Source organism: Sycon ciliatum, chromosome 9 (assembly GCF_964019385.1).
Source record: "Sycon ciliatum chromosome 9, ocSycCili1.1, whole genome shotgun sequence".
In the NCBI taxonomy this organism is placed as follows: Eukaryota; Metazoa; Porifera; class Calcarea; order Leucosolenida; family Sycettidae; genus Sycon; species Sycon ciliatum.
This window is the reverse complement of record NC_088651.1, coordinates 7,919,421-7,942,137: the sequence shown is the minus strand read 5'-3', so window position 1 is coordinate 7,942,137 and position 22,717 is coordinate 7,919,421. Positions and strand designations below refer to the sequence as shown.

The 22,717-nt window shown below is 47.0% G+C and overlaps 2 protein-coding genes across 2 annotated transcripts in view; one reads left to right on the top strand and one right to left on the bottom strand.

The window, feature by feature from the left end:
- LOC135824535 (TATA-binding protein-associated factor 172-like) overlaps window positions 1-15,150 on the bottom strand; it is a 59,206-nt gene extending 44,056 nt beyond the window's left edge. Inside the window, exons 1-11 of the mRNA XM_065337271.1 lie at window positions 15,034-15,150; window positions 14,797-14,920; window positions 13,190-13,298; window positions 12,182-12,404; window positions 11,581-11,702; window positions 7,275-7,443; window positions 6,653-6,776; window positions 4,619-4,687; window positions 3,024-3,113; window positions 2,514-2,609; window positions 527-703 (exon numbers count right to left, since the gene is read on the bottom strand). Coding sequence (XP_065193343.1) covers window positions 527-703; window positions 2,514-2,609; window positions 3,024-3,113; window positions 4,619-4,687; window positions 6,653-6,776; window positions 7,275-7,443; window positions 11,581-11,702; window positions 12,182-12,404; window positions 13,190-13,298; window positions 14,797-14,920; window positions 15,034-15,044 — 1,314 coding nt within the window. The 5' untranslated portion in view covers window positions 15,045-15,150. The remainder of the gene's footprint in view (window positions 1-526; window positions 704-2,513; window positions 2,610-3,023; window positions 3,114-4,618; window positions 4,688-6,652; window positions 6,777-7,274; window positions 7,444-11,580; window positions 11,703-12,181; window positions 12,405-13,189; window positions 13,299-14,796; window positions 14,921-15,033) is intronic.
- A 222-nt stretch (window positions 15,151-15,372) lies between these two features.
- LOC135824428 (adenylate cyclase, terminal-differentiation specific-like) lies at window positions 15,373-21,675 on the top strand. Its single transcript, XM_065337163.1, has 3 exons — window positions 15,373-15,767; window positions 17,156-17,223; window positions 20,734-21,675. The coding sequence occupies exons 1-3, from the start codon at window positions 15,448-15,450 to the stop codon at window positions 21,276-21,278; spliced, it is 933 nt and encodes a 310-aa protein (XP_065193235.1). The 5' UTR covers window positions 15,373-15,447; the 3' UTR covers window positions 21,279-21,675.
- Window positions 21,676-22,717: the final 1,042 nt, after the last annotated feature.

The window sequence follows — 22,717 nt, the reverse complement described above, 5'->3', positions numbered from 1 at the left end:
AACTGATCCAGACTGTGCAACATGCCACCAGCTGGATCAGAGCTAAGGACAAAATATTATTATTCCAGAGGTGTACACAACATTGCTTAAGAAAGGTGCATGTTATCCACCACTGTCACCACAACCAGCTGCAGCACCAGCACCAGCATTTGCACCATCACCAGCAGCAGCACTTGCACCACCATCACCAGCAGCACCAGCAGCAGTACTTGCACCACCATCACCATCACCAGCAGCAGCACTTGCACCACCATCACCAGCAGCACCAGCAGCAGTACTTGCACCACCATCACCATCACCAGCAGCAGCACTTGCACCACCATCACCAGCAGCACCAGCAGCAGTACTTGCACCACCATCACCATCACCAGCAGCAGCACTTGCACCACCATCACCAGGAGAAGCAGCAGCAGCTATATTATAGTACTTCAGAGTATACGTAGTAAAAGCAGCAGTAGTAGAGCAAACCGCACAGCTGCAGCAGTAGCAGTAGCATAGTTGACACCAACACGAAGAAGCAGCATACCTGCCGAACGACCATCATGTATTTGATACCCAGCAGTCCGCCATGTCTGACTTGCCAGGCGTCCTGATGCAGTAGCTGCAACAAGACTTTCAGCACTTCCTGAACTCCATGTGTGTCGAGCAGTCGCAACACTACACCAAGCGTCTGGGCTGAGGTTTCACGAACTGGAGCTACAACCTATAAACAAGCCGTCATAGAACACAAAGCAAAGAGCATAGAAAGTGCACATACAATCATCAAAACGACTATATACTCCTAATACAACATGACAGAAGCCAACATAGAATGCGCACATACATCATAATGACTATTCTAGTCTCTACACAACATGACAGAAGGGTGAAGCAGAAGATGGAGCACAGGTAAACAACTTGCCATGCCTACACAATGATCATCTATGCAAAATCATACGTACAGAAACTGGTGCGAAAAAGTCCGTACTGTCTGCAATATAGGCAACCCTGAAACTCAACGTCACTTGATTCTATGAGTGCAGTGCACCAACCACTTGAAACTGATGTCTATCAAGCAGCAGATGCAATGCAGTATGTTTTAGTCAGAGACAGGGCTGTACTGCTTGCTTCAAGGGCAAACACAGCCTCATGTATGGGCAAATTGAGCATAATGGCTGAAAACTGTGGCATGAAGGCTGGAAGAAACGAAACATGCCTCCCACCAAAAGGGTAGAGTATGGCTGGTTTAGCATAAACACACCATAATCATAGCATAAACAAACCATAATCATAGCATAAACAAACCATAATCATAGCATAAACAAACCATAATCATAGCATAAACAAACCATAATCATAGCATAAACACACCATAATCATAGCATAAACACACCATAATCATAGCATAAACACACCATAATCATAGCACAAACAAACCATAGTTATAGCATAAACAACCATACGGCGCGTGGCCCGCATGGGGCACAGGGGGCACGTGCACCCCCCCCCCCCCCTAAAAATGCCGACCTAGATTCAGCATGCACATAATGACTATGAATGACATGCACCTGCAATCCTACACATATGCGGCCGTGCACCCCCCTAAAAGGGGGACCAGCTACGCCCCTGGCATAATCACAGCATAGAAGGATACAAGTACATGACAGCACGCTACATTCGCCCAAAGGAATGACACATGCCAGTAGCTACAGAACACAGAACGTATTGCTATGGGCCCAACACACACTACAACAAATAGGCTACTCGCCCAGTGTTGGTTCCGTACGGGGTAAAGTGATAAAACACAGATTGCCCACACCAAGCGTGAGGGTAGACAATGGAACACAGTACTACACGGGCTTGTTAACCCTTTACCATCCGACCAAAATTCCCCAGCATTCCCAAATGCAGTAATTCTCACCTTATTCTGAGAATATCTTCGGTTCTAATCAACCAATTTTCACAATCTTGGGCATTCTGGAAAGCTCTCCACGAGCTGCATACATTGAGCTCAAATAGGACACTACTAAGACCACATATCCAGCGCCAGGGAGCTTCAAATACACCCCATCGCTGGATATAAGAGGAAATACTCTCCTCGCCAGCCATTTCTCGCTCCTTCATCGTAAACATTCCAAATTTTTTTGCTTGAGTTTCTTTTCATGCTGCCCACGCGCTCAAAGCATGCCAAAGTGACTCAGCATGTCAGGAGAGGGGAAATTCCCCGCTCAAGGTCAGTCACTCGGAAAGAAATTCGACTTTTGCCGTGGCTGAAATGTCGAGCGTAATATCTTTGGAATGCGACATCACAGCTCTTCACCGATTGCTGCAATGGAAAGCTGAGCTCTTCGGCTTCTTCCTAGATACTTAGTTGTTTTAATTCCGCCCGGAATAGATCGAGTTACGAATGTTTTAATGCATACATGTCCATCGATCTCTAGAGATCGATTCAAGTACGCACGGATGGTAAAGGGTTAACAGATGCAGACACTGCTAAAATTGCAGTACACTGTAGTAATGATCACACGACTTACTTCATCAGATACATAGTCACCAAACCGATCCAGTACCAACACGGATATCAAGCGTAATGCCATGTCCTCCAACCAAGCGAGATTCGTGACTGGCCACTACACAGCAAAGAGAGGCAGGAATGAAGAGAAAAAGAGTTGAATGAAATAGAGAGAAAAGAGGTGTGCTGTGTGTGTGTGTGTGTGTGTGTGTGTGTGTGTGTGTGTGAGTGTGTGTTTGTGTGTGTGTGTGTGTGTGTGTGTGTGTGAGTGTGTGAGTGTGCGCGCGCGCAAGTGCGCACACGTTCGTGTGTCTGCACGCGCGCGTATGAGAGAGAGAGAGAGAGAGAGAGAGAGAGAGAGAGAGAGAGAGAGAGAGAGAGAGAGAGAGAGAGAGAGAGAAACAGAGAGACACACAGAGAAAGCACACCCAAGGAGAAGCCCAAAAAAGAAAGGGTTGCATGTAAGAGGCAAAACAATAAAGACAGTGGTGAGTAGCATGTAGCAGAAATATATCAAGGTACATGCACATACCTTGTCTGTTGGAATGTCCACTCTGAGACCAGCTGTACTGCCATGTATCTTGATAATTTCACGTAGGCCTGTTGCAGCTCCATGGCGAATCTGTTGCACCAGAAAGCAAACAGCAGCACTGCTCTGCGTACATCCACAAAGAAACTCAGACGCGGTCATGACAACTGAAGTATAACACGGTGTAACTCTAAACGATAGGACCCAATAACACACCATCACCACCCTTGCACAAAGTTATAACACACCATCGCCACCCCTGCACAAAGTTATAACACACCATCGCCACCCCTGCACAAAGTTATAACACACCATCGCCACCCCTGCACAAAGTTATAACACACCATCGCCACTGTTGCACAAAGTTAAAACACACCATCGCCACTGTTGCACAAAGTTATAACACACCATCGCCACTGTTGCGCAAAGTTATAACACACCATCGCCACTGTTGCACAAAGTTATAACACACCATCGTCACCCCTGCGCAATGTTATAACACACCATCGCCACCCCTGCACAAAGTTGCACAAAGTTATAACACACCATCGCCACTGTTGCACAAAGTTAAAACACACCATCGCCACCTCTGCACAAAGTTATAACACACCATCGCCACTGTTGCACAAAGTTATAACACACCATCGCCACCCTTGCACAAAGTTATAACACACCATCGCCACCCCTGCGCAAAGTTATAACACACCATCGCCACCCCTGCACAAAGTTATAACACACCATCGCCACCCCTGCGCAAAGTTATAACACACCATCGCCACCCCTGCGCAAAGTTATAACACACCATCGCCACCCCTGCGCAAAGTTATAACACACCATTGCCACTGTTGCACAAAGTTATAACACACCATCGCCAACCCTGCACAAAGTTATAACACAGCATTGCCACCGTTGCACAAAGTTATAACACACCATCGCCACCGTTGCACAAAGTTATAACACACCATCGCCACCCCTGCACAAAGTTATAACACACCATCGCCACTGTTGCACAAAGTTATAACACACCATCGCCACCCTTGAGCAAAGTTATAACACACCATCGCCACCCTTGAGCAAAGTTATAACACACCATCGTCACCCTTGCACAAAGTTATAACACACCATCGCCACCCTTGAGCAAAGTTATAACACACCATCGCCACCCCTGCGCAAAGTTATAACACACCATCGCCACCCTTGAGCAAAGTTATAACACACCATCGCCACCCCTGCGCAAAGTTATAACACACCATCGCCACCCTTGCGCAAAGTTATAACACACCATCGCCACCCTTGCGCAAAGTTGAATACTGTAGCGTCTTGTATAAAAGCCTGATTTGAATACAATCCTGATTTTTAAGATACACGGTCAACACATAAGCCTGGTTTAGTGTTGACATACATAGAGATACGTGGTTTGAATAGTAGCCTAGGTAGCTGAGATGCAGACTGCCTGTTCACAACTCAATGAAACATGCGCTTTAAAAAAAACACCACTTAGAACTACACAGCGCTAGCACTACAAACGTTACGCTGTGCACTTGAAAACAGAGACACCATAATTGTCCCAGAGGATGACTATGTGTTAGTGTACTTACTGTCCAAGAAGGGTGAAACAAATCTTGACATAGCTCATCACACAGCGATTCAAATGGCCACTCAGTGCTCTGAACAAATCCACAAAAACACGTGCACACATACACACGCGCGCACACGCACGTACACACGCATACACACGCATACACACTTGTACTTGTACTTGTTGCTCACTGCCAAAACTGGTCATGTGGGTCTCCCCGGGAGAGGGGAGAGAGACTCAAAAGGAATCTTGGAAAGATGACTCAATTGGCTATTGAACCACCCAACGGCCGACACCCCCTGAAATCCCCAAAACTCTGGGTGGACTTGAAAATGATCCCACTTATGGGCTCACCACACCTCAGTATACACACACACACACACACACACACACACACACACACACACGCACAGATGCATGGTGAAGCAACACATACATGGTACACCGCAACACGATTTTCCCTCGTAGTGCTGTGGCTTGAAACTTTCAAGCCACAGCCAGGCACGCATCATGATGACGAAGATTTGTTGCATCCACCTGGATCTTCTATTCGTATGGATCCATCCAGATATGAAGTGGTTTACTTCATAGTAGGGTGATGCATTCACTGATAGTCTGTGACTGGACTGAGCCCTGAGAGTCGGGGTACTGCTGGTACAGAAGCAACCATACCAACATGTGACATCACGATGATGATGAGAGGCCAGTCACTATTTTTACTAACCAGAAGTCGCTCAAAGCTATGGAAACAAAATATTCAAAAAAACTCACGGTTCGTGTGAGATCCAGTCAGACTGAGTTTTCCACATGTGTGTAGGAACACCGCCACTCTCAAGGATCAAGGTGCAGATGCAGCTCATAAAGTGAGTAGATCAGACCCACCACCGAGTAGTCAAAGACTGAAAATCCCATTCACTGCATCCATGTTAAGCTCTGGGAAAACGAGTCCAGCAGTGCTTCACTATAGCAGGACCAATAGTTTACTAGCTATGTTCAGTTGTCCAGCAGTATATTAACCATTATACTGTGAATCAGAATGTGCTACAGTTGGTACGATAGAGCTGATAGAGCTGTGGATACTAGTATTCAACCACCGAACATCCACCACTATCATACATGTATTTAGTGCTGCTGCATTACGAATTGCCCGCTACTTTTCGTAGTTTGAGAACTCTGGCGCTAGAGCGACGAGATATCTGTGGGGCCTCCTTTGCATCATGGCTGGTAGCTCGGCTTGCTTAAAGCTCGTAGCTGAACTGATGAGGCCTTTATGGCCGAAACAGCTTGCTGTCTACAGCGTTGGTATATGTTTGTATTTAGAATGCTCCAGCAATGAGATTTGCACATTCAAGACGCGAGGTTGCTAGATGTCAGCTGGTTGAATGTCAGCACCCACCAGCATTGTGCCAATCGTAGCACATAGTGATTCACAGGATCACAGGTCAATAATGTAGCAGTGGATAACTACCCGTAAGCAAAACTTACTGGTCACACTTCGAAGTACTATCAAGTATTCCTTGGCTCTCCACCCGAGTTATAATTATACGACTTATATTATGTGAAACGGCATGGTGGTGGCCATACATTCTCACTACTCCGTTGTGTGTTGATGCGATCACTTTCAGGCCCTACTGAGTACGGAGTATGACATGGAACGTGCATAGTGCTGCTGTTCTGAGAACCATGATAACCGAGCCAACAACAGTGAATACTAGTACAGTACTGCCGGACGCCGAAGAACTGGGGAGTCAGGGTTCTAGCCTAGCCCAGTCTTATTTTCAGCGAACACAACAGTTTCGTTCTTATTCGGTGCTACAGTCTTACATGTACATTTATGCGGAGTTATACGTCTGAGTGTACGCGTACTTGTATGTTATAGTGTATATTACGGTTTCCGTTCTTATCTGCAAAAAATCCAGCCTACACTGTTCTTAACTTATACATTGGTGAAATTCTAGCCTGGCCGTTCTTTGGCGCGAGACGGTACTGTATACACACACACCGCAAACAAATCAAAGCACTTGTAGTGAATGAGAGGAGGTGTCATAGATACCTCTTGTGGCGCCAGCGGCTCTGGTGCATCAGTGTCCATGGGTTGTTGTTTGTCTTCTGCGTCCACTGAATCACCAGCACCCGGCTTCCTCACACGTTTAGCCGACGGTCCCTCCGATGACACACTAACAGAACATCACAACAGATATCGATAGTCAAGAAGTTGATCAGTCGGCAAGAAGCAAAAGCTCCAACGTTCGGAGCAGTCATCCTTCCAAATATATAGGAAACAACAAAAAAATCAACGGACATGACAGATACAATACCCACAGCCAACAGCAGAACACAAGCTATGACTCGTACTACGGTATGCCAGTCGGCAGCTCACATCACACAAAGAGAAAACGTGAATCAAGTAAAGCACATCAGCGGAGACTGGACTGACACGCTACAAATGCGTTGGTGTTTTAAATTCGGTGTAATGTTGAGCCAGAATGAGGTAAGGAGGTCTTTCAGTGCACTTGTATCCCTCATATCAGGGCATTTGGGTTGAGGCAGAGTCCATAACTTGCAACATGCATACATTCTACCCCCCCCCCCCCCCCCCGCACCACGCATACACACGCACACGTACACACACACACGCATGCACACAAGTGCACATGCAAACAGGGTCAGCTTACCCGTTGGCAGAGTTCGACGCTGCAGCGGCGGAGGCATCAGTGGACTGTCTTGCTTGCAACTTTGCCTTACGCTTGGCCCGGTGCTTCTCACGCTGACTAAGATTGGACTGGGTGTCGGCCAACTCTCCCGCCACCGCCTGACAAACATCCTGACATAGAGCAGAGCGACCTGGTTACACAGCAAAGGAAAGAAACAGAAGAATATTAGCAAGGACCCTTAGCAATATGGCGTTAAATCCTGCCCCCACGCGCTCTCTAAGCAGGGGCGTTTGCCCCAGATACCCCGTGAATCAACAAAATACACTAATCTGTGATCTAAAATTTCAAAATTTTCAGCTCAGCCACCACACCCCCACAAGTAAATTGTACTTCAGACGGCGGACCGTACCACACTAAAATACCTTCCGACGCCCCTGCAAAGCTAACCATGAATCGACAAGGCGCCATGCGCGAACTGATGGTGGTGGTGGTGGTGAGAAGGATAGCTCTGTGCCAGAGTAACCTTGCAGCTTAGAGATCGTCTGTGGGCAGGCGTGTATTTACCGTCATATTGCCAGGTGTGCATTTACCAATTTAAGAATCAGTCGTAAGTACAGTTGCAGTGGAGTCTTCAACTTCAAGGACCCTTACAGTCCATTCAGAAAATTTAAAAGATGATATCCTAGCTTTTGGCCAAAATGGGTCAAATTTTGAGTTTTTCACAATTTTTCTCCGATCCCCCATGGAATGCTCCTCCAATTATTATGTTTCTGAAGTCCACTTCTCCGAAAAGCAAGCCATAACAAGAATAGGATTTCAGCCAGGTTTTCTCTTGTACACACTGAATCCAAAAGGCTGTGAAAACCCAATCCGTTTCACTCCACTTGCATCACGGCATTGTCCGGTTCGAACCCCAGTTGAGGTACCTTTTGGACCTTTTTTCTAACCTCAACTTTCGAGGCACTGCACTTTGACACAGTGTGTGTACGATAAAACCACGAAAAATCGCCAAAATATTAGGGCTGAAACGATTATACCGATTACTCGTTTACTGCTAAGAAAAATCGAATTCGAACGATTATTGCAGAACTAAACGGCTAAACAACACATTTTGATGTACCGAAATGCATTGCGGGTGTACTCAAAGATCGATGTACAATGTACTCAAGTACGTAGATCTACTCTGCGCCGCGCTTCTACTACTACTACTACTACTACTACTACTGTACTATGCGCGTGTACAGTCAGTTCTAGTACTCGCGATCGCACTCAGCTTCGTCCTTGTACTCGTACTCGCAGATCTACAGCATGCACCATTGTGTACATCTAGAGGATCTTGCTGCACTGGCATGCGTCGCACTACACATCCGCGTACCCATGTCACTAGTTTCCGGATGGCTTTGCATGAGTTGTACAGGTAGGTCCGTCGGTCGGCACTTCGCTTGTCGAACTCGGAAACGCTTGCCAGTTGTGCTTTGTCGAACTAGAGACGATGGCGTCCTTTCCCCGTCGTTCTCGGTCGTCGGTTTGGCAGTACTTTGAGCGAGGTATTGAGAAGCACAAGTGCAAGTTGTGTCAAAAAACGTACACTCGGCAGAGTGGAACTTCAAACCTGTTTGCTCATTTGAAGTCTGCCCACCCCAAGGAGTTTTCGGCGACCCAGAGTTCGGAAAGTACTGGCAGTGCTGCGACGGAGTCGGAATCGTCAGCTGGGCCTGTAAGTCGAAGCACTGGTACAATTCGTTCATTCTTTTCGAGCTCTGCAACAACCGCGTCTCGTCCCTGCTCACCAGCACGAGCCGGAGAGCTCACGGAACTCCTGCTGGACTGGATCGTAGACTCGTGTCGGCCGCTGTCGACAATCGCAGACTCAGGCTTGGTCCGCGCTATTAGCTTCATGGAGCCAGGCTATTCTGTCCCATGTCGAACGCACATCGCGAGCCTCCTCAAGAAGCGTCATGCAGACGCCAAGAAGGAACTAGTACAACTGATTAGCTCTGCTTCTGGAGAAGGTGTCGCAATGACGACGGACGGTTGGACTTCCTCCGCGACGCAAAGTTACGTTACGTACACGGTCCATTTCATCACATTCGAGTGGACTCTGGTCAGTGCTGTGCTGCAGACGTCGTTGTTCCAAGGAAGGCACACAAGCGTTCGCCTCGTGGACCATTTCACTGAGATGCTGAATAAGTTCAGTATTCCAAGGACTGCTCTCATAGCAGTGACACATGATGAAGCCTCGAACATGGTCTCCGCAGCCAGGATGCTGGAGGATGAGGCAGGTTGCAGCAGTCAAGTGTGCATGGCGCATCGACTTCAAACTGCCATCCGCCGTGCAGTTGACAAGACAAAGGGCCTGGACAAGGTGCTGTCAGCTGCCAGGAAAGTCGTAGGCCACTTCAAGCACTCCGCTACTGCTTCTGAGTTGCTGATGAAGAAGCAGCAGCAGATCAACCAGTCTTCCACCACCAAGCGGCTGATACAAGATGTAAGCACTCGATGGAACTCGACATTTTATATGCTCGAGCGCCTGTTAGAGCTCCGTACGCCGCTGACTGTCTTGCTGTCCGATCAATCCTGCACTCCTAAGAAGGAGCACCGTGAGCTTCTTCTCAAGGAGAACCAGTGGGCAGCTGCGGAGAACATAGTTGCAGCACTGAAGCCGTTCGAGCTAGCAACTACAGTTGTCAGTGGGCAGAAATATGTCACGCTATCGCTCATGCTGCCGATCGTTGTGAAGTTGGATGCAGGTGTCCAAGCTATTGCCAGGAACTCGGATTCTGGCCTTGCACGGTCCTTTGCGGGAGCCTTGCACACAGCGTTGCAAGAGAAGTTCAGCCTCTTGAATGTCCTGCCAACTGCCCATCCCGTGATTGCCAGTGCGTTGGACCCTCGGTTCCGCAACCTTTCCTTCCTGGATGCAGATGACCGCCCCATCACCCACAAGCATGTGCTTGTGGCAGCTGTTCGCCTCAGGCAGGAGTCATCTGATGCTGAACAGGTAATTGTTGAACCATTGGCAAAGCGAAAGCCAGTAAGCAGCCTCAGTCAACTCCTTGCAGCTCCAGTGCATGATTCCGATGAAGTATGCAACGATGATGCCGATGAGGACGCCGCCAAGGTGGAAGAGCGCATTGAGCGCCAACTCGCTGTTTACTTCACTGAAGAGGTAGTGTCGCTGGAGACAGATGTTCTGCAGTGGTGGAGGACCCACAGGGAGCGGTTCCCTGACGTTGCACCACTGGCCAGACGGTATCTCTGCATCCCCGGCACATCAGTGCCATCCGAAGCAGTATTTTCGGCAGCTGGTATCCTGGTGAATAAACTGCGCAGCTCTCTGTCACCAGATAATGTTGACGCCCTGATCTTTCTGAGAAAGAACACCTTGCTGAAGGCATCTCGGCATCAAGCTATTGCTTCAACCACCACTGATGTTGACCGGCGTGAAGTCTTGGCTGAGGAAATCGAGGCGGCTGATCAGTCTCTGCTGGAGTAACTTGGACTTTCTTCTAAGCTACGGGTGACCACAAGTGAAGTGTGGGACTGCTTATTCACAAATTCACACAGAATCACATTGTTTCATGTTCTTTTTCCAGGTTTTTGTGTTAATTGACATTTTTTTCATCGCGTTTTCGATTTCTTTTCCACTTTTTGCTTGAGATTGTGAAATTCTGAAACATGTTGTTAAGCCGTTAAGCCGTTCGTTATCTTAATGGTTAAGCCACTAAGGTGAAACCCACAATCGTTTCAGCCCTACAAAATATGTGAGCTCGCCAGATCTGCAGAGCCAGCTGCTCATCTTTTTATGAATGGACTATAGGGTAATGCTAATTCTTTGACAATTGATGTTTGCCACGGGTAGAACGGAACTGGACATAATACAGGCCCAGGGCTCAGCAGCAGCAGCATAGTGTATCGCTCAGTCAGCCACACGGTCGAGCACACGTTCTGATGACTGATGATCGCTTTATGAGTGACACAATGAGCCACAGCTGACCAATTTCTAATCCCTCATTGTATGATAAATAGGTGAGCAGCAGCTTTCGGCCTGTTTATCAATAAAGCAATGCCACCCCCACCACATGCGCTTTCTGGCCGGCCTCATCACACCAGCAACATAACTCAAAGTTGTAGATACTTGAGTTGTAGATGTTGTAGATACTACAACTTGGAGTCATGTCCGAAAAAACAGACGGTTTGGCAGCACTGGGAATGGTACCTGCATGTACACCATGCACATGCACTGTTTTGACCCAACCATGTTCAGTTATCCAGACCAGCTGCACAGTAAGCACTACAGGCATGCAGCTGCGTGAGAGACCAGTACCTGGTGATGGTGGGAGTGATGCCTGAGAGAGTAGGTCCTCATCGTCGAATAGCTCACGGCTGTTTCCTACTCCGCCTGGCAGGCCATCCATGCCTAGCTTCTTCATGACTTGCTGGCGCAGCCTGCATATCACAAACAATACAAACACACACAACAAACAACAGACATCAATACCAGCCCTGGACAACTTCAACGCAATAATAGTTCCAAAGCAATCATACAATATGGAGTGAATACTACCTCCAAAAAACCGTCTGTGACTTCCATCAAACTGTGACTTGAGCTTCCTAATCACCCAGACATACCATAACGACCATCACAGCACCAGTCATAACCTCCACACAGTCACAAAACCAATCGGTGGCAACAACTACAAGAAACCCAACTAACACAGCCTCAACACAAGCGCGCGCACACACACACACACACACACGCGCACGCGCGCACACACACACACACACACACACACACACACACACACACACACATAGACGTGACACACACAAAAACAAGAGCAAGGGACACACGGAAATAGCAAGAGCATTGTAAAGTGAGATGGAGATCCAGGCCCACATGTACTGAAGTACGAAAATTAACATACCGAGCTGCTTGCTGCTTGCGATCAAGGCCGGAGAATGAGGGATCATTCGCAATGGACGGAGCATCATACTCCGTAGAGGATCGAGCAGCGGCAAGCAATGGCTGACCGTGCTTCAAAAGTCGTTCAACTTTGAACTGGCTGAACGCGAGTCGGCCGAGTTGCGACGCTTCCTCATCCCGCTCAACCTCCGGAGGTTCTGTAGACTGGGCATGGGTTACTGAGCCTAGACAGCACGAGATCACATCATCACATGTGACATGACATCACCATGATTACTTCCTCAGGATTACATCATCATATGTGACATGACATCATGACTGTGTTAATGACACGCATGCACTGCGTATACAGCGATGGCAGGTGAAATGCAATCAATCAATCATGGTCTTTGACCAAGCCACTGTGCCTGCCTGGTGAAATGATGCAAGGCGCGAACTTGACTCACGCGAGACCGGATTTCATTGTGCAGCACTGTACATGACTCTGCCTGCACATCTTTCACTTCTTTCACCATGACTACCTGGCAGAGACTATACATGCATGGTATGCCTGACAACTGGCACATAGCAAGCAAATAAGTGCTCACCCAGACCACAAGGAAATGCATGGGTTAGAAAACTTAGATTTCACCAGCCAGCTGCATGGTACGTGTTCGCATAAACCATGGCCCTTTATCGTTGCAACTACACGCACAACGCTAGAAAATGAAATGTGGAGGTTGTGGATTACGTGGTCAGCCTGCGAGTATGCACACTTGCCCAGTAATCTGTGGATTACGATGGGCAGGTCCTGTACCAAGCATGATCATGGACAAGTTGAACAGAAGTGCTACTGTTGTGCCTTCAACTGTTTGCAGCCACTGTGCAACAGTGAACGATCAGTGAACAATCACACGTGCTTATACGTGTACGCATCCACATCACACACTTAGTCACTACACTACACTGCACTACATTACGCTACACTACACTACACTACACTACACTACACTACCAAACGTGCACGCACCTTGGGTTGCTACAGGCTGCCATGTGGGCACATTCTCGGCGATAGCTTCCACTGCCTGACCAGCAGCAATCCGAGTCTCCCATGATGAGCTGCGAAGGTACACATGTACCTGTACAATAATAGTAGCAAGAGCAGCAGTAGAAAACACAGTCAATAGCAATACACTCATAGCTTGTTTCCGGCCAGTCTGGGACCGGGTACTGCCCGTAACTTCGAGATGTCCGTGACTCTGAATCACATACATTTTGTACGGCGTTCCACGGCCCACACTAAAAAGGCCATAGTGCCTGTATCGATGGTAAAGTAAAATAAAGATGACAGAGCATAACATAACAGTATGTATATCTACTAGATCTACACACAGCACAAGCTCTGCTTGATTCAAGCTTTCAGTAAAGCAGAAGCCTTGCTTTCTGCGGTTGCCATGGTAGTGTTCGTTTTGGCAATGCCGCCTCTGCGTGCGGCACTCCGAAGTCCAAGTGTGACTGAGCCCTTACACTGCAAGTCTTGACAACCAGTATACTAGTACATGTACAATGCTATAGCATATTGCTGTGTAAGGGCTTGCATATTGCCATCAGCTACTTGCCTTGATGACCTCAGTAGGGTGAACGCAACACTATCACTGTGCAATCACTAGCAAGAACAGTCACAGCGGAGAACCACTTTCTACCAAAATTTCTCCGGGGAAGGGGAAAGGTGTCATGTTCCTCTAAGAACTGGAATGCGGCCTATTGTTGAGAGTGCAATGTAGCCATCCAAGAGATCCATACATCGCCTCATTCGTCAAACGCTCTGTGGGCTACAATCATCAAAATCAATATGATATTCTAATTGTCTGGTCACTGCTCAGGATGACCCTCAGGAGCCCAGAGACTGCTTCAGATGTGAGATCATGTATAGATACAAGCAAGAGTACACATAAACTAGAGTGTGCAAGTCAGGATGGTTCCTGTGGGAGCGTAATCCGTGCAGTACGTCATTTCTGACGGCACGGTAAGCCACAGGTACGGTGAAAAGTTGCGTAACCAGTCACGGTGGTGCAGGTCATTGAGTTTGTCCTGATTTCGGCTTTTTGATACTGATAGCCTGGTGAATTTACTTGCCAGCAGATGTACGCAGCGTACACAGTCGCACAAAAACACCGAAATCCTAAAACAGGACGTCTAAATCATGCAAACTAATTTACTTGGCTGATTTCCGGGCTGTGAAACACGAAAATTTGGGCTGTATGCAAGTCGTGCCTTGGCTGACCTCATCAGGGTGACATAGTGCACGAACTGCGCTGTTTCAGATCTGATATGCACAGTTGCACACTCTGGTTTATGTACTCTTGTCTTGATACAAGTAATGAACTAACTGCTCAATTCCCTCTTCTACTGTATAATAAACAAATCAATATTCAGCATATTCAGTAACACTCAAATCCGTCAACCTAAATCAATACTACGCAGTATTACACTGGCTTCAAATTCTCAACTCAGCAAACACATTCATCACGTGTATACTATAGCCCACCTTGAGAAGTACTTTTCTTACATGTATTCAAAGAGTCGCAGTACGAATAGCGTGCACGATATAATGTGGGATCATAAAAGAAAGCTTACCGATTTCAGTAAAGTGGGGAGCTCGTGCGGATGAACTTTCTGCACTTGCCCGATTTGCTGTGCAGCTGCTTTTCGAGTCGATGAAGAAGAGCCCGAATCAAGGAGCACAAACAGTCGATCCAATCTGAATAAAACAAAATAAAAAATACAGCACGTCGTACGGCCCCGTGACAAGCGATATCGACAACATTTCGATGTCCCGTCTTCAAGTCTCCAACAACTTGCTTCTTTGCTTACCTTGAAGCCATTTCGCAATGCTCACGACGTTACTCCACCCAAAATACGACAATTATTTTATCACAAGTTAGTTATGCCAGCCATGCAGCTAGCTGCCCATTCAACATTTCAAGCAGCTCCTGCACCATTCAAATCAAAATCAAAAATGCCCTTTCTATTCCGAGTATTCGTGAGTGACAAAAGAATACCACGTGCGGTTTCTGAAGAGATCTACTCCCAAATCGCCCGAGATTGTAAAAACCACGGAGTAGTACGTGATAATCGGGCTGTTTTCGCCGTGCAAGTGTAAAATTATTTTCAATAATAATAATTTCCTCATTGCATTCCTTTCATCGAAACATAAAAATTGTAGCTTGCAGTATTGATAATCCTAATTTTGAAAAATGGATAGCTGATTTGTAATTGGGGTTTGGGATGGCGTGTATCCTCCATCCGGTGCGCCTTAGTGTGTGCCGGGTGTCTGCCCGCACATTCAGTTCCACGACTGAGCTTTGCAAACGATCGCAGTTGAAGCCGCGTCTCCTTGATCGTCGGCCAGATCCAATTGACATCACCGAAGACCTTGGCGAGTTTGAGAAACTCTTTCGCCAGTCGCACTTTGCACACCTTGGCGAGCCACGTGGACAACGCCTTGTAGCAAAAGTCATAGAAATTCGAGAGGACACCCAGAAAGCTTACGTCGACTATGGTGGAAAATTGCATGCAGTTGTGGATATGCCCAAGTCCGCCTCGAGGTCAGTTTACTCAGTACACGTACTGCTTTGTCTCATTTTGTAGGAGCCAACCATAATGATTAGGTACACCAGTACTTTGTGTACCCCATTACAATCCAGAGGCGTCGGCAGGTATTTTAGGGTGGTACCCCCCCCCCCCCCCCCCAACAATCTCAAGTGCGGGGGGGGGGGGGGGGTGCTGAAAAATTAGGAAATTTCGGGGCCAAATCGACGCAGTTTTATTTGTTCACGGGGTGGCTTGGGCAAAAAGTGGTACTTTGAAGTGCGGTCAATCCAATAGTGACCGTTGCGTGTGCGACACCCCTGTGGCCATGTGAACTCCCTGCGGAAAGCAACTTCTGGTACATTACACGTGTCACACAACACCTGCACATCATTCAGGATGTCTCCCTGAGGAGCACACCGGGATGCCCACACAGTAGATCTATGTAATAGTACTTGAAAATACAGTAAAACCCGGTTTAAGCGACCACCCCACTGTGCAAGCAAAAGCGGTCGCTAAAGCCAGTTGGTATTTAGAACCAGGTCCCATACATTTGTGGCATATCGGATTGTGAACATACATGTGCATGATTGTACTTCCATGTGCTCTGTAGTAGCATACTCATATTGACAGGTGTGCAGCATAGCCTACTTTGTTTTACTAGTTGCTAGTTAGTTAGATTCTGGCTCAGTAGCATGTAAATGACTGCAATGACTGAGTATTTGCAGGCTGTTCAACCTCGCCACCATCCCAAAGCGAGACACGTCCATACATAATGTATACGAAGGCAAACGCCACCCATATAAAATGTATACAGAACACGTCAGTCCACAAGAGGACTGCCCTGTTAGCTCCAAGCAGGGCAGTTGGGCAGCCTTCAGTTATGCTTGCAGCGAGATGCTCTCATGATGACTTGATCATGGTTGGTTCACATGTTGCCGGTATGCACCAGGACGAGAGAGGAGCAGGGGTTCCACTTGCGGCTGCCATTGTGGCATGCGCTTACGTGAAGCGACGTGAACCAATGCGATGCATATCACTATCCTACCGTACCACACCTGTGATCATGGCCGCGACAGTTGGACAAGGTTCCATTCTCGCGGCCTGCCCCGACACCGATCTTATGCAGTTTTACACAAATGTGGCGCGTGGAGCGCACACACCTGTGAACTCTAGTGCAGGTACTCATACTTTGTCAAATTTTGAAGGAAGTAGTCTCCCCCACGCTCGTTCTAAATTGAAGCAAAGGATCTGTTCTGTTAATCTTTCTTTTAGTCATATCAAGATATAGTTTCTTTAGTGGAGGTGGGTGGGGATACCAACAAGTCCTCCTTCTACGTACTTTGTGTGTGTTGTGTGTGTGTGTGTGTGTGTGTGCGTGTGCGTGTGTTCCTTGCGTACGTAGGAAGCTAACCAAAGGTGATCGCGTGATGATCGAGTTGGAGGACACAGAAATTAGTGCCCGTTTGCAAGGTGAGTTGCCGTGTATTTGTCTGCTGCTGAATCTTGTCCAAGTAGTATAGAGCTGGTTATGGAATGGTAGTGATGTGGTTTAGCATTGTATCGGATTGCTCAAGAAGTATATTCGGTAGAGTTGTCTGTATCAACCTACCGTATAAGCAGAAAGATTCGTCTGGAATTTAATTTCGTCTTTTTCGTCCAAGGAGCTTTTGGACTAAATTAAATGCCGGACGAATGTCGATTTGTCCAGCTTTTCAATACACTCTTATGATCCATGGACGAAATTTACAACTGGACGAACTCCCTTTGAGTTCGTTGACGCATGAACTCACCTTTGTCCACCGGTTATACAGGCGAGTTTAGTTTGAATAGCAACTAGCGGTGAAACGATTACACTTTTCAACTATCGGCTAACCTACCCTTGTATCGATTCGATTATCGATTATGATATCGATTACTGCGTCCTAGAACGTCCTATACTGCACACAACTTGACACAACACACCATCAAGGTTTCGAATTGAGATGCGGAGTACAATTTCATAATAAACTATTAGGCCACACGTTTTTACTCCTATGTTTCTCGTCACCCGCTCACATGCGATTCAGGAGTCTGGAAGAAAAAAAACTGTGCTGCACTGTGGGGACCAGCACATACACATGTGCACCCTGGCCTGGCATGCGCGACACATGATGCGAGGTCGCTGCGTGCAGTTTTTGTTGCGCAATCTAGCTGCACGTGCACAGAAGCTCCTACCGCGTACTAGTTGCTAACTTTGGATGCAACTTGAAGCACTTTACACGGTGTATTGGTCGATTTTAGTATGACCAAAGGTCTAGGGCATGATTGATTGGGCGAATCCCGAGCAAGTGCGCTCCGAGTGAGCGTAATCGTTTGGTCGAATCCGGAGTAGGTGTACTTGGAGTGGAATCCGACCACACCGGCCCCCACACCCGGAGTGGCTGGAGTGGAAATGGACTGCCGTTTTTGGACAGCTTTCACAGAAGTTTTGTACGATATGCGTACATTGTGCGTACTACACCCTTGTTTTGTTCGATTGGGCCAGGGTTGCTCGGACCACACCGCCTGCTCGCACTCAATCCAGATTCGCCAATTGATGACACCCCTAGTAAACTCTTTTTTATTTTTCGGTCATTTTTTATATTTTTTTCCACCTCTCGCATACGATTTCAGATTTTCGGGTGACGAGAAACATAGAAATAAAAACGTGTGGCCTTAACTTGATTTGTCAATGAAATTATTTGTTTCATTGATTCCTAGTTCATGGTAAGACATGAGTCATAAGCTCCGGAGAAAATGTAATAGAAATTCTCTCATGCACATTGTTCATTCCTGGTGATAGAAGACGGAATACCACAAGTTGCTAGTGGCTGCACTCCAATCAAGCGTGCTGTTCCCCGCCGCCGTAGCTCCGATCCACTTGCGGGTTTTTGCGCTGGACAGCTGAGATCCCACTGAAATTGTTGATGTATGACATGGGTAGGTTAAATGTCCGAAGAACGAACGCATTCAAAAGTATGCTTTTCAACACCAACTATTTTTGCTATTTCGATCGTGTTCTCACTCAGTTTCGCTGCTGGTAGCAAAGATATAGCTTGTCCCAGGTAATGTCGACGTCCTCTAGATGTGGTGAACGCTTGGAGGAATCGGCTGTGGCGATATGATCGGGGAATGTGACTCGAAATTGAAAATTTGTATAACTGATTCCATTGCAGTATTCACTCTCCAAACAGGAGCAAGAGGGAGGGCAGCAATGGCCTAAAATCGTCACGGCAGGTGTAATACACCAGCCAGTAACTGCTTCTTGTCTTCTCTTTCACTTACCTTAGTGGCCATCCGGAATTACATGTATCGATAATTTTCACGAAACGAAAAAGTTTAGTTATGACCCTCCCCACCCACCCACCCCCATGAACGAAAAATATAATTGATAGCTAGAATGGACTGATGTTTCAGCTATCCATATTTTTCACAACGAAACTCTCCTCAACCCACCCACCCATAAACGAAACTTTTTCTCCTCGTGAAAAAGATCGATAACTACGGATGGCCCCTTACTCTGTGCATCCCGTAATCGCGTAATCGAAACAGACAGCATAATCGAAATCGCTTCGTTGTAAGGATCGATTAGACGGATAACCGATATACTTGTTTCAGCCCTAATAACAGCTCATTGTGAATACTTGAAGTAAAAGTGTGGTCCGAGCATCGGCTTACGTGGCCTATGTCAGCTAGTATTTTCCAGGCGACTGGAAGAAAGGTCAAGAAAGGTCAATGTCACTTACTACTACATGCCAGTGCACTACTGTACATTTTTATTTACTTTATTTTTTATTTTCATATTTTTTTAATGGCTGTAAATACAGTAAATACAGTCTGATGTCATGAATGGCTGTAAATAGTCTACTGTACATGCACACGATGGCACTTGCACTGCACTCAACTCACCGGTCACAACACGCAACTGTCGAGGTCCATGGACCACTACTACTAGCTCGTACTGCACTGTACCTATGGCAAGGTGTGACTTGCAGGTCACGCGTGTTGCACGCTTCCAACTACACACTGGCGCCGCGGTAGTATACAGTAAATCCTGGTTTAAGCGACCACCCCACCCCACGGTGCAAGCAAAAGCGGTCGTTAAAGCCAGGTGGTCTTTAGAACCAGGTCCGACAGTGTCTGTGTAGAACTGTGCGTGCATGGGAAAACGGTGGTTAAGAGCAGGTGGTCGCTAAACACAGAGGTCGCTAAACACAGAGGTCGCTAAACACAGAGGTCGCTAAACACAGAGGTCGCTAAACACAGAGGTCGCTAAACACAGAGGTCGCTAAACACAGAGGTCGCTAAGCACAGAGGTAGCTTACACCAGCTTTTACTGTACATGTGTAGTACAGGTCCTCTCTCGTTATAACAAATCCGGTTAACACATACCCGTAAACTTTGTTAGGGGTCGTTTGTAATTTTTCGAAAAATTAAATCCGTAATGGACTCGGATGGAGAGCCAGGGATTAATTTATACAAATGAAAAATGGCCCAGTGAAATACAAGTTACAGTATAATGTCCACTAACACCACCAGTTACTAAACGATCAGCTCATGCACATACACATGCACTTGTAGTTCATTGGTGCACTTTTCTTTTGTATAAATTAAATCCGTCCTCATGCAAAAAGGGGGTGGGTGGTCAACAGCGCTGGCAGAATTTATTTATTTAATTTATCATCCACTTGTTGCACTGTGTACTACCATTATTATTATACTGGGGGAGGGGGGCTGCACTGCCCAAGTAACACATTCTGACAAGCGAAATCTGCCATAAGCCAGTTTTTCCTACTATCAGTTGCAGAAGCAAAATGTCTCTAGTGATGCATCAGACTGCTATTCGAATCATGTCAATTTGTGTATGCTGCCTACCCACACCACCAAAAGGCGTGCTTTCCTGACAAATGTGCTTTAACATGCCTATTCTGCTTGTGTTGCTTTCCATTGTGTGTTGCTCAGGTGCGCCAAAGCAGTTTTCTATATTGGAGAGCCAAGCAAGGCTTGTGCGCTCCATGCGTCAAGGTCCTGCTTCAACTAGACAACAGCAGCAGCAGCAGCATTCTGCAGAAAGTACCGGCGTACCACCACAGCAGCAGCACCGCCAACAGGCAACACAGGAGCAGAGCCAATTTGAGCAGCAGGAGCCTGTGCGCACGCAGATCCCATGGTACCAACAGGAGCAAGTGCAGCAGCAGACGCAATGGCAGCATGAAGCGCACCAGCAGCAACAGGAGCATGTAACTTGGGAGCAGCAGCAGCAACAACCACAGTACGGACAACCTCAGCAGCATATACCCTGGGAGCAGCAGCAGCAACAGTACGAGCAGCCTCAGCAGCAAATACCCTGGCAGCCTGACTGGCAGCAGCCGCAACACCAGCCACAACAACAAGAACTTTGGCAGCCAGACTGGCAAGAGCAAGAGCAACAGCAGCACCAGCAGCAGCAACAGCAACAGGAAGTATGGCAGCCAGACTGGCAGCAACCACAAGACCCGAAAAACTGACGCTACACGCACAGTGCTGATCTGTGACATTCGCTGCTCGGGGAAAATTGCGATCCTGCGGAAGCATGCGGAAGCAGATTTTTCCACCTTTTTTTGAAGTTTCAGTTGCTTGAAACATCAAAGTGTGTGAGTATCACATGGACCAAGCTCTTTCCCTCCGCAGTCTGTAGATGTGCGTAGCATGCATCGTACTGTACGTGAGGACTGGACTGGAGTGCATGCCATATTGAATGGTACATGATGGAGATTTTCTTCTCACTGTCACGACCCCCTTTTTTTTTTTCGATGAGAGATAGGCAGCCTTTTGGTAGGCAAACTGGTGAATCGACCGATCCCCCTCCCCCAAACAATCGTATACTTCGCGCAGGTTGTGCCAATAATAGAGTTATTTACCCAAGCTGTGTTAAAGATTTTCTTCCGCGATCTCTGGGGAAGGGGTGTCAGCAACATGTTCGACTGCCCGCAGGCCGATACGACTTAGCTTGTTGAAGTGGCCTATTTAAAGCCAAGGTGCATGGCGGTGTAGTGTAATGTCGCTATGGTTATCGTCCATCACATTCAGCCTGCTGAAAGTTATGCAGAAAAGGAACGTGTGATGTCACTGTTGGAAACCTGGGGATGAGCGACGCGCGTGAGCAATCCTGCAGATGACTCGTGAACATCTGCTTCTGTTATGTAATAGGCCATTCACACGACGGGCAAACTCACTTTTATCGTACCGTTTCCAAGGATACTGTAATTTCACAAATTTTCCGTGTACTTTTATTTTCGGTACTTTCAGTGCGTCTGTTTCGTACCTAAAATTTCAATACACCGAACAAACACTAACACACATAATCCAATAGGGAACTGCTTCTCTGTACCGAAAATTTCTGTTCACCTAACCTGGCCTGTTGCCCTCATACCGAAAATATTGAGCACCGAAAATTTCTGAAAATAGAGTATATACTTGGATACGATAAAATTGGACACACGCGCACGCGTGCAATTGATTTTTTTTATCTTGGCCAAGGCCCTTTTGCTCACGATTATACTAGTTTGCATGCCAGCAAAAGTGTTGGTTGTTGGAAGTGCATACCAAATGCAGTGCTTCAACAAAGGAAAGTTCAAAATTTATAATTTCCCGGCATTTTCAAGAGGTCACTATTAGGGAGGGCCCGATTATGCTTGCGCATATTTTCGCATATTAGGACCTTTTGACACAAGGTCGCATAAAGTAGCAAATCTAGCATATTGTACCAAATGTAGCATATTTTGCTACAAGGAGCGAAGAATTCGCATAATTATAGGGCAGATTGCGGGAATGGACAAGGAAACTTATCACGGCCCGCTCGGTCAGGGAACACTTCCAAACTTAGCCCGGAAGGAGAAATGCTCATCCAAACACGGGGCGAAATTTTGACCCGAGAAGAGAGTGTCCGCGACTCACGCGCAAGGTC

Coding starts and splice junctions, on each gene's coding strand:
- LOC135824428 (XM_065337163.1), top strand. CDS start 15,448: ATGGCGTGTATCCTCCATCCGGTGCGCCTTAGTGTGTGCCGGGTGTCT. Junction 15,768..17,155: donor ATGCCCAAGTCCGCCTCGAG/GTCAGTTTACTC, acceptor TTGCGTACGTAG/GAAGCTAACCAAAGGTGATC. Junction 17,224..20,733: donor AATTAGTGCCCGTTTGCAAG/GTGAGTTGCCGT, acceptor TGTGTTGCTCAG/GTGCGCCAAAGCAGTTTTCT.